This window comes from Notechis scutatus, chromosome 7 (assembly GCF_049901735.1).
Source record: "Notechis scutatus isolate UNSWTSFEM ecotype Mainland chromosome 7, rNotScu1.2, whole genome shotgun sequence".
NCBI lineage: Eukaryota > Metazoa > Chordata > Lepidosauria > Squamata > Elapidae > Notechis > Notechis scutatus.
The window spans coordinates 22,520,027-22,532,205 of NC_142015.1; the positions used below are offsets into that span (position 1 = coordinate 22,520,027).

The window sequence follows — 12,179 nt, forward strand, 5'->3', positions numbered from 1 at the left end:
CTGGGACTCGGGAGGTGGAAAATAGATGGGGGCGGTGCCAAGCAGAGGCGGTATTTGCCGGTTCTCCAAACTCAAAATTTCCGCTACCGGTTCTCCAGAACTGGTCAGAACCTGCCGCATACCACCTCTGCTTGGTGGGTGTGGCAGGGGAAGGATACTGCAAAATTCCCCTTCCCTCCCCCACCCAACTAACCTGCTTTCCAGCTCTGTTCTCCTGTGCAGGGCAACCAAAGAAGACCCAACCGATCAGCTGGGACTCAGTGGGAGGCAGGGAATAGATGGGGTTGGCAGGGCCAGTCAGAGGTGGGATTTGCCGGTTCTCCGAACTACTCAAAATTTCTGCTACCAGTGGTTCTCCAGAACTGGTTCTCCAGAACCTGCTGAATACCACCTCTGCTCTCCGGCCCCTTTTTAGTACTTCCTCTGTCAATCTCCTTACCTTACCATGCGTCTGGTTGCCATAGCAACGAGCAGCATGCTATCAAGACCCCGTTTCATGCAGAGAGAGAGAGAGAGAGAGAGAGATGATACATAAATGATACATAGAGATAGATGATGAAGAAGATTGATGATAGATAGATAGATAGATAGATAGATAGATAGATAGATAGATAGATAGATAGATGAGATAGAGATAGAGATAGAGATAGAGATAGAGATAGAGATAGAGATAGAGATAGAGATAGATGAGAGAGAGAGAGAGAGAGAGAGGGAGAGGGAGGGAGGGAGGAGAGAGAGAGAGAGAGAGAGAGAGAGAGAGAGAGAGAGGGAGGGAGGGAGAGAGAGAGAGAGAGAGAGAGAGAGAGAGAGAGAGAGGGAGAGATGATACATAAATGATACATAGAGATAGATGATGAAGAAGATTGATAGATAGATAGATAGATAGATAGATAGATAGATAGTTAGATAGATAGATAAATAGGTAGATAGAGAGATAGAGATAGAGATAGAGATAGAGATAGAGATAGAGATAGAGAGAGAGAGAGAGAGAGAGAGAGAGAGAGAGAGAGAGAGAGAGAGAGAGAGAGAGAGAGAGAGAGAGAGAGAGAGAGAGAGAGAGAGAGAGAGAAAGAGAGAGAGAGAGAGAGAGAGAGAGAGAGAGAGAGAGATGGGTTGAGGTTTTGCCTGGTTGGTTCTGCTTCCAAAGCATGAAAAACGGCGCTGGGCTTCTTCTCATTAGCCTCTCAAGCAGAGTCCCGCTGTTTCTCAATTTTCGGTATTTAAGCTTCGGTTCCCACCCTCTCCCTCATTCCAAGTGGCAACCCAAGGAGTTAATCTATAAGAGGATTATAGGCACAGAGGCAGAAGGCCAGGCAGGCATCTCGCTTTATGGAGGAGAGAGATACCAGCCAGGGAAAAGCTTCGGAAGTCTCCCTCCCTGTTTGCGGAAGCCTAGAGTATCTTTGGCCCTCGAAAGCAAGAATAGCAATGGTCCTTAGTCTTATATGCCACTTCACAGCACTTTTACAGTCCTCTCTAAGCGGTTTGCAGAGTCGGCCTCTTGCCCCCAACAATCTGGACCCTCATTTTACTGACCTCAAAAGGATGGAAGGCTAAGTCAACCTTAAGCTAGTCAGGATCAAACTCCTGGCTGTGGGCAGAGTTAGCCTGCAATACTGCAATCTAACTACTGTGAAAGGTAGGAAGGGAGGGAGGGAGGGAGGGAGGGAGGGAAGGAAGGAAGGAAGGAAGGAAGGAAGGAAGGAAGGAAGGAAGGAAGGAAGGAAGGAAGGAAGGGAGGGAGGGAGGGAGGGAGGGAGGGAAGGAAAATAACAATAGCACTTAGACTTATATATCACTTCACAGTGCTTTTACAGTCCTCTCTAAGCGGTTTGCAGAGTCGGCCTCTTGCCCCCAACAATCTGGATCATCATTTTACTGACCTCAAAAGGATGGAAGGCTAAGTTAGTCAGGATCAAACTCCTGGCTGTGGGCAGAGTTAGCCTGCAATACTGCAATCTAACTACTGTGAAAGGTAGGAAGGGAGGGAGGGAGGGAGGGAGGGAGGGAGGGAGGGAAGGAAGGAAGGAAGGAAGGAAGGAAGGAAGGAAGGAAGGAAGGAAGGAAGGAAAGAAAGAAGAGAGGGAGGGAGGGAGGGAGAGAAGGAAGGAAAATAACAATAGCACTTAGACTTATATATCACTTCACAGTGTTTTTACAGTCCTCTCTAAGCTGTTTACAAAGTCAGCCTATGGCCCTCCTAACAATCTGGGTCAAATTTGAGCCAGTGAGAATTGAACTGCTGAACTTCAGGCAGCCGGCAGGCAGCAGAAGCAGCCTGCAATAGTGCGTTCTAACCACTGCGCCACCACAACTGATAGTGAATATTCTTTCAAGCAGTGTTTTTCAACCTTGCCGACTTTAAGATGGGTGAAACTTTAACCAGGCTCAAGAGCAGTAACTGTGAGAGGGATCTTGGAGTCTTAGTGGACAAATCATTTAAATACAAGCCAGCCATGTATAAACCACCCCTGTGCCTTGGGGTGTCAAAGGCAGCCATACCTTAGTGCAATTGGCAGCTTTGGGCTCGAGGTCGTTCAAGGTCACCAGCTCCCGGAGCAGGCTGCTCTCCTGATATCCCCCCTTGACCCCACGCAATTTGAAGTAAGCCTGAGGTCGCTGAAGGATTAGCCTGAGGTTGACAGCAAAGCCTGCCATGTCGATCGCAAATGGCCGGTGGGGGTCGAAGACAGTTTTCCATCCGTACACCTTCCCAGCAGCGTTGACTTTGGGGGACTCGTACCGCAAGCCTCCCACAAAGGCCACCGGCCAGACAGATACTCTGCGGGTGGTACGCATCTGGAAAACAAGAGGAGAACCACAGAATGACCAGGCATCCCTTCTGTCATGCCCCTGTCAGAGTCTGAATCCAGGAGGAAGATGAACAGCTGACAGGGAGCTGTGGAGGAAACTGGGGAAGGGCAAAGTCCAGCTGGGCAGAGTAGGGAAGAGGTAGAACAAGGGAGACGGAGTTCAGAAGAAGACCCAGGCCCACCCCCTCTTCATCCTAGGGCGCACAGGGAGGAATGGAGAAGGGAGCAACGTGGGTTGCATGGCTTACAGGGGAGGAAAGGGCCCTGATTCCCTTCATTAGCCACACCTGGGAATGAGAGTTTAAAAGAGATGCATGCTGAGTACAGCAGATGCTGAGAGCAAATGTGAGTTTATCTTGTGTTGACTTTTCTTATCTGTGTTCCTGGCATCTTCCCAACCATGTTGGGTTATTGCTGTGCTTTCACATCTGGAATTCTTGCTCCTGCCCTGTCAGACTAATGACCTCATTTTGCCTTGATTGGACTTATAGTTACAGTTTTTGTTGACCACGTTTTGGACTTGGCTGTTCCTGGGAGAGTTTTCCTCCAGCCAGAAGGTAACCAGGACATTGGGGGCAAAGTTGGAGCTAATAAAGGGACTCCTACAGATTATCTGACTGTGTTGCCTTTGTGCCATGCCCCGGGTCATCACACCTTCGATTGGCTCGATGGAAGAGGATGCCATTATGACCACGGTCGGGCAACCAAGGAAAATCTCTAGCTCTCCGATCTTCCTGACAGCTGAGCACAAGCTCTTTCTCCAAGGTGATTTTTTCTCAAGAGGGTTCTAAGTCCCACGATCCCCAGACAACACAATAGCTGGGCTTGCTGGGCACCAGGGTGGGGAAACCTAGCAGAAGCCCCCTTAGATACTCGCACATGCCTTGGGTAAGAATAACAGTCACACCCCTTGAGTTGGAGTTGGAAGTAGAGTTGCATTCACAAGGTGTGTCTGAGGATGTCAAATCCATAGCTTAAAAATGTCTCGGCTTTAATTTCTAATACAGTAAGTACGGTTAGATTTAACTCACACCAACCAAAATCCTCAATCATTTTTAAAGAGCATAAAAGGGTGCCAAGACTATAAAATGTTTGAAAACTTGCTGATCTAGTAGCAAATCCCTGCCCAAGGCAGGATCTATTCAAGTATCTTTGATGGACAGGGGTGAGCTTCGAAATTTTTAGCCATGGTTCTCTGCCTGGTTGCTGGGTGGGTGTGGCCATGGTGGGTGTGGCCTAGTTGGCCTCTTGCACCATGGTGGGGGGACGGAAGCTTTCCTCGAGCCTCCAGAAGGGCACAAAATGGCCTCCCTGGGCTCCGGAGGCTCTCCAGAGGCTGGAAATGGGCCCATGTCCAGCCTCCTGGAGCCTCTGGGAGGCCCATTTTTTGCCCTCCCTGAGCCTCCACACGGGCCCTGGACTTACCAAGCATCCAAAACGGGCCATGTGGAGAGACTCCTGGGAGGGAAGGGAAGTGTGCGCAGGGCCAGCCCGTCGTTCCAGCTACCAGTTCGGCGAACCCGATGTACTGTAAAATTAACATCAATTTGCCCGAACTGGTGCAAACTGGTAGCAGCCCACCCCTGCTGATGGGTGACCAATTCACGCCATTTCTTACTCTGATTTGATTGCTGGAGGGGCCGTTGACCAACAGGCCACACAACACCATGCTAAATGTGTAGGCGCCCTCTATAAAAGGTAAAAGTTTCCCTGTCCAATCGTGTCCTACTCTAGGGGGCAGTGCTAATTTCTGTTTTCTTATCCAAAGGAGCCAGCATTGTCCACTTCTGTGGTCATCTGGCCAGCACGGCTATAAACCAAAGATACACGGAGCACTTTACCTTCCGACCGAAGTGGTACCTATTAATCTACTCGCATCTGCATGCTTTCGAACGGCTGGGACAAGGAACAGGAGCTCAGACCATCGCACAGAGCTCAGATCTCAAACCCAGGCTGTCAGCTTTCCAGCTGACACACTCAGCACCTTTAACCACTGAGCCATCGTGCCCTCTGATGCCCATTATCAGTTTATAGGCAAAATACACCATCCTCAAATTGTGACTGTAGGACCCCAAACTATCCAACATATAGTGTAAGAGAGCCAACACGGAGCCTGTAATGGAGACCTTGCCGATTTCCCAACCCCCAATGAACCAAAAAATATATATATTTGTAATCACGGCATATGTTTATAACAGGGATCTCCAACTCCCAGTAGGTGGAAGGCAACGATCCACGACATGTCAGGAACTAGATTGTGCAGATAAGCGAAGCCCCATCTGTGGGATGCAGGCAGCACACGAAACCATGCTGGAAAAATCTCTTTCTCCATGGAACCGGTCCCTGGTGCCCCCAAAATTAGGGGCCGCTGGTTTAATAATATTTTAGATTTTAAATTTTTATATTTTGTATTTTTAACCTCTTGCATTTTTGTGTGAAGGTGCCCTACGATAAATCAATAATCTTATTTCGAGTCGTTAAGCCCTTGTTTCCTTGCCGATTTCAAACTGTTCTCCTTCTCAGCCCCCCCGTTTTTCAGGCTGCTGTTTGGGGGTAAATCTTTTTTGGGGGAAAATAAATAAAAAATAAAAAATAAAAGGAAAAGATTCAGCCTGGACTCCGCACTTTTGACAACACGGCAACATTTCATCTGCCTGCGTTTAAATTAATTAACTTTACGGCGTGGTTGAAAATGACTTAATTTATAAAAATCTTGAGGGAAAGGAACGCATCATGCACTCGGGGTCTATAAAAACCACTGCAACACTGCTGGCAGTGAATCAGAGTTAGTGTTCCTTTAATAGCAGTAATATGCAAATAAGCCGTTATCGGAAGGGAGGGGGCGGGTGCCGTTTTATGCCAAAGACTTTAAAAAAAAAAAAACATTTAGGAATTTTTTAAAGCCCTACAGTATTTGAATTCTGAGTATCAATAAGAGATTCCTTTATTTCTATTCCTGTCTCCCCACTTTTATCTCACACCCTTTCCCCAAAAAGCCCTCTTAAAGAAAGCTCATTTCTGCAGGCAGCCAGGAAAAAAAAAAGCTAAATTTTTTTCCCCATACAGAAGTTACAACCAAGATGCAGCCCCCCGCCATATGTTTTGTGCCAAAGTACGATCTCTCTGACGGGGGTGCTGTAGGTAGTCTTCAACTTACCATTCCCTTAGCGACTCTTTGAAGTTACAGTGGCACTGAAAAAGGGGACTCGTGACCATTTTCACACTTAATGACCGTTGCAGCATCCGCCTGGTCCCAGAATCGAAATTCGGATGCTGGGAAACTGGCTCATCTGAATGGAATGGAATGGAATAAAATAGAATAGAACAGAACAGAATAGAAAATATGGAATGGAATGCAACAGAATAGAATAGAAATGGAATAGGAAAAGAATAGAACAGAACAGAACAGAACAGAACAGAATAGGGAATAGGAGAAAGAATAGAATAGAATAGAATAGAATAGAATAGAATAGAATAGAATAGAATAGAATGGAAAGAATAGAATAGAATAGAATAGAATAGAGTAGATATGGTAGAGTAGAGTAGAGTAGAGTAGAGTAGAATAGAATAGAATAGAATAGAATAGAATAGAATATGGAATAGGAAAAGAGTAGAAAGAAGAATAGAATAGAATAGAATAGAATAGAAAAATAATAGAATGGAATAGAGATAGAATAGAATAGAATAGAATAGAATAGAATAGAATAGAATAGAATAGAATAGAATAACAGAGTTGGAAGGGACCATGGAGGTCTTCTAGTCCAACCCCTTGCTCAACCAGGAAACCCTATACCACTTCAGACAAATGGTTGTCCAATCTCTTCTTAAAAACTTCCAGTGTTGGAGCATTCACAACTTCTATAGATAAGTTGTTCCCCTGATTAATTGTTCTGACTATCAAGAAATTTCTCCTTAGTTACAGATTGCTTCTTTCTTTGATTAGTTTCCACCCATTGCTTCTTGTCCTGCCTTCTGGTGCTTTGGAGAATAGCTTGACTCCCTCTTCTTTGGGGGAGCCCCTGAGATATTGGAAGACTGCTATCATGTCCCCCCTAATTCTACTTTTCATCAAACTAGACATACCCAATTCCTGCAACCGTTCTTCATATGTTTTAGCCTCCAGTCCCCTAATCCTCTTGGTTGCTCTTCTCTGCACTCTTTCTAGAGTCTCAACATCTTTATGTTATGACAATGGCAGAGTCCTGGGGGGATCCTTTGATCCCCCTTTGCCTCAGCAAATAACTGAATGAATGTCTTTGCTTTTATAGTTCTACGGGTGATTTTCTCTGCATGCAGGTGTCCTCTGATAGGACTGCAAAAACCTCTGGAGTAGGAGCATCTAACCTTGGCAACTTTTAAAACTTGTGGACTTCAACTCCCAGAATTCCCCAGCCAGCCTGGGAAAACTGCTCTCCCCAGCCAAATCGATGGGCAAAACTTAACAACGGTGGCAAGGAAAGTTGTAAAATGGGCTGCAAGTCACTGAAACTTGCTTAGCAGTGGAAATGTTGTGCTCAATTGTGGTCGTAGGTTGAGGACCACGCATGTGGGGAAAATTATGGGGATGCTGAGCGGTCTTGCCCTAAAGACCTTCAGGGTTATTCCCAACCTCGCTGGGTTTCTCTGAGGGTGAACTAGTAGCTCACAGAATGTCGATTTATCTGATGTGAGATATCCGTTCTTCATATGTTTTAGCCTCCAATAAGGTCTCCTGCTTGAGCAGTGGGTTGGACTAGAAGACCTCCAAAGGTCCCTTCCAATTCTTCTGTGATTCTGAATTCTGGAATCACCTTCTGTTTAGAAAGGAAGTGCGGAAGTTTTCACGTTTATCGGATCAAATCCCACTGGAAAGCAATCTGGGTCTTTGACTCCCCTGGATGTTTATAGGTGGGAAACGCAGACATGCAACAAAATCTGATGAGCTTTGATCAAAAGTTTGCCACCCCCCACCCCAAAAAAAAGTCTGAAAAAAAAAGGTATAGGTAATCCTTGATTTATGACTTGGAATTCAGTTGTAAATCTTGGAGGTTGTAAAACAGGTCACCACCTGATCATGTCTGATGGATAACCTCTTTTGTAATAGTCATTAATAGCTCTTAGACTTATATACCGCTTCACAGTGCTTTACAGCCCTCTCTAAGCAGTTTACAGAGTCAGTATAATGCCCCTAACAATCTGGGTCCTCATTTTACCCACCTCGGAAGGATGGAAGGCTGAGTCAACCTTGAGCCTGGTGAGATTTGAACTGTCAAATTGCAGGCAGCCAGCAGGCATCAGAATTAGCCTGCAGTACTACATTGTAATCACTGTGCACATGGAAGGAAGGAAGGAAGGAAGGAAGGAAGGAAGGAAGGAAGGAAGGAAGGAAGGAAGGAAGGAAGGAAGGAAGGAAGGAAGGAAGGAAGGAAGGAAGGAAGAGCAAAAGCACTAGCACTTAGACTTATATACCACTTTTACAGCCCTCTCTAAGTGGTTTACAGAGTCAGCCTCTTGCCCCCAACAATCTGGGTCCTCGTTTTACCCACCTCGGAAGGATGGAAGGCTGAGTCAACCTTGAGCCTGGTGAGATTTGAACTGCAAAACTGCAGGCAGCTGGCTGCAGCAGAAGTAGCCTGCAGTACTGCACTCTAACCACTGTGCTACAGAGGCTCCTATTAAGTGACCAATGTGGTCATTAAGTGAACAGAGTAGTCATGAAGCAAACATTATGGTCATTCAATTCTGCTAATGATCCCTAAATTCGAGCCAGTTGCCAAACACCCAAGTTTACAATTAGTGTGCATGTGTGTTTGTGTCTAAGCTGCTGTTACAACTTCGAAGTCAAGTGTTAAGTAGCTCTGGTGAGGTCTGTTGTAACTAGGGATGTTTACTAAGCAACAGGTCATTAAGCAAGGACTACCAGTACATCCTAGGAATTCTGCATGTACTGATAGTTGCATTTTTTTAAAAAAAAAAAGGCAGCCTACATCAGGGGAATTCGCAAGTCAATCCTTTAAATGAAGGAAAGCAGGGTGATTTGCATTTAAAAAAAATAATCCGTGGACAATTTACAAGAACAGTTTGTTAATTAGGAGACGATAATAGGGAAAGCACAATATGTAATGAGGCATTGTAAATATAGACAGTTATGAAATTATTATCTATAGGAAAAAAAACCACAAGTCAAAAATGAATTCCATCCAACTGTTGCAGACAGCTAGATGGAATGTTGTTGTTTTTTTTTTAGCTCTCTGCACATGCTTAGCAAAGATTGAAACCTGTTAAAAAATTCTTTCAAATCTAGTGTGTGGAATACCCACTCCTATAAATCACTTTTCCCCCCTCCTTTGCTGTTTCTGATGCTTGGACTATTTTCTCAGCGCCGCCTGTGAGTCCTTCCTAAAGAAACAACTTCCTTCTCTCTTTCATTCCCTGTATTATGAGCATCTATTTCTAAACCTTCTTGATTTAAAGAATAGAATAGGAATAGGAATAGGAATAGGAACAGGAACAGGAGCAGGATCGGAATAGGAGTAAGTAGAAGAGGAGTAGAGTAGAGTAGAGTAGAGAGAGTAGAGTAGAGTAGAGTAGAATAGAGAAGAGAGAGGAGAGAGAGAGAGGAGAGGAGAGGAGAGGAGAGGAGAGAAGAGAAGAGAGAGAAGAGAAGAGAAGAGAAGAGAAGAGAAGATGGAAGGGATCTTGGAGGTTTTCTAGTCCATCCCCTTGCTCAACCTATACCATTTCAGATAAGTGACTGTCTAGTCTCTGTCTAGTCTTTTCTTAAAAACCTCCAGTGATAAAGCACCCACAATTTCTGGAGGCCAGCTGTTCCACTGATTAATTCTCCTCATTGTTAGAAAGTTTCTCCTTAATTCCAGGTTGCTTCTCTCTTTGCAATCTCTCACCCATTGTTTCATGTCCTGCCCTCTGGTGCTTTGGAGAATAAATTGACCCCCTTACATCTTCTTTGTGGCAGCTCCTCAAATACTGGAATACTGCTATCATGTCACCCCTAATTCTTCTTTTCTTTTAGACTAGCCAAACCCAACTCCTGCAGCCGTTCTTCAAAAGACGTAAGCTAACTTGCCGATCACATGTTTTCTTTGCAGAGGTGCTTGGTTTGAGGAGATCTACTGAGGAGAAACCAGCCGTGGTTGACTGCCACAGTCACTAAGATCGGAGCAGTAATTGGCCTTCATATCTACTGGACTTCAATTTCCAAAAACACAACTTGACCAGGTACAATGGTATGGCTTGTGAAATAAGACAGCTTCATCCCATCTCGTCTCGTCCATCTTTCTCCCATCCTCCCCCTTTGATACAGAAATAGTAAACAGTAATCGTCTCACGGGGAGGGGTAAAAAGGGAGAAAATCGATCCTTGTCTCAATCCATCTACAAGGTTTTTAATGCAGCTGGCTCTGTTGGGAAACTGGATTAAATGACTACTGCTCTCAACCACCATAAATTGACTTGAAGAACCACAGAATTTCAGAAGGGAATATAAGACGAGGTGATTTCTGTAGATTAATAGCAATAGCAATAGAACTTAGACTTATATACCGCTTCACAGTGCTTTCCAGCCCTCTCTAAGCGGTTTAGTCAGCCTCTTGCCCCTAACAATCTGGGTCCTCATTTTACTGACCTTGGAAGGATGGAAGACTGAGTCAACCTTGAGCCAGTCAGGATTGAACTCCTGGCTGTGGGCAGAGTTATCCTGCAATATTGTATTCTTACCACCAAGAAGGAAAGAAGGAAGGGAAGGGAAGGGAAGGGAAGGGAAGGGAAGGAAGGGAAGGGAAGGAAAGGAAGGAAGGAAGGAAGGAAGGAAGGAAGGAAGGAAGGAAGGAAGGAAGGAAGGAAGGAAGGAAGGAAGGAAAATAGCAATAGCAGACATGTACTAATTCCTAGTGCTTTACAGCAGGGTCTCCAACCTCGGCAACTTTAAGACTTGTGGACTTCAACTCCCAGAGTTCCTCGCTGGCTGAGGAACTCTGGGAGTTGAAGTCCACAAGTTTTAAAGTTGCCAAGGTTGGAGACCCCTGCTTTCCAGCCCCCTCTAAGTGGTTTACAGAGTCAGCCTCTTGCCTCCCAACAATCTGGATCTTCCTTTTACCCACCTCAGAAGGATGGAAGGCTAAGTCAACCTTGAGCCTGGTAAGACCCGAACTGCCAAATTGCAGTCAACCAGCAGTCAGCAGAAGTAGCTTGCAGTACTACATTCTAACCACATTGCCACTGTGGTTCTTAAAGTCAAGATTAAAGTGAACAAACAACCCACATAAAACTAAAGACCCAGAAGTGAGTGTGGTATTTTCACTTACCTTCAATCTCTTCTGCACCATCTCATATTGGTGGAGAAGGTCCACCAAAGGCTTCCTAATGGAGGGACATGATCCATTGCAGGCCAGCATTAGCAACTTAACCTAGTTGACTGAGTGGCCTACAAACATCTTACCTCCTCAAAAAGTTCCAGGCTATAGGTGTTATCGTCATCTGCAAAGTAAACAATCCCTGGTTGGCTGTTGTTTCTATTAAATGTCTCCCTCAGCCACCGTAGGGCCAGGTTCCTTTGCATGGTTCCCCGAGGAATCCGGGGGTCCCGCATGTCCCCTCTCAGCTTGTAGTTGCGTGGGGTCTCTACATTGAGGTGGGTGTAGTTCAGCCCGGTGTCTCGCAAAAGCCGAGTGACCAGAGCAGTCCGACGTTGAGAGTCCTCCACCAAGATCCAATGCAAGTTTGGAACGTGCAAAAAGGTGTTGGACAACCGTGTCAGCTCCGCCTTTTGGACTGGCCGGCTGTAAGTAGGAGTGACCACATGGATAGTGGGCAAGGCGTCCGACCAAGGAGGTGGGCGGGTGTAGACGTATTCTGTCCTAACCACCTCCACAATGTCACGGTCAGATAAGCAATACTCCTTAGAGTCCGAACCTTGAGAGAAGTCACGACGTGTGTCCCCACCATCCTCTGTAGTAGAGAAGGAACAAGAGAAGAAGAGCTGAAGTAACAAACAGATAAACATCTCCTCTTGCCAAGGATCAAGAAGGAGGAATAGAAAACAAGCAGAAGAGCAGAAGACACCAGGCGTACAGGATGGAAAGCGGGCAGATATTTGATTGCACACCATCTTCCCCTATGCCCTAAGTCACTCTCAATTCTGCATCTGATAATAAGACTCAAAGCATCTTCTAATCCTGAAGCTCCTTGGTTCTCCTTCGTGTCCTTGTATTCAACTATCGGTTCTTTGGGGTAAGACTTTGTGGCAAAAGCTGTAGATGCTGATGCGTCTCTATAAATCATCATCATCCATAATTTGTATTTGGAGTAAAAAACTTCTTTGTGGGGGAAAACTATAATAATCAAGTCAACTGGCTGAGAAAACAATGGT

General features: G+C 45.5%; 1 protein-coding gene across 4 annotated transcripts in view; it reads right to left on the reverse strand.

Moving 5' to 3' along the window:
* B3GAT1 (beta-1,3-glucuronyltransferase 1) overlaps positions 1-12,179 on the reverse strand; it is a 58,239-nt gene that overhangs the window by 6,900 nt on the left and 39,160 nt on the right. For all 4 annotated transcript variants that reach the window (XM_087970114.1, XM_087970112.1, XM_087970113.1 and 1 more), the window contains 2 exons: positions 11,250-11,758; positions 2,503-2,799 (listed from right to left, as the gene is read on the reverse strand). In XM_087970114.1, coding sequence (XP_087826240.1) covers positions 2,503-2,799; positions 11,250-11,758 — 806 coding nt within the window. The remainder of the gene's footprint in view (positions 1-2,502; positions 2,800-11,249; positions 11,759-12,179) is intronic.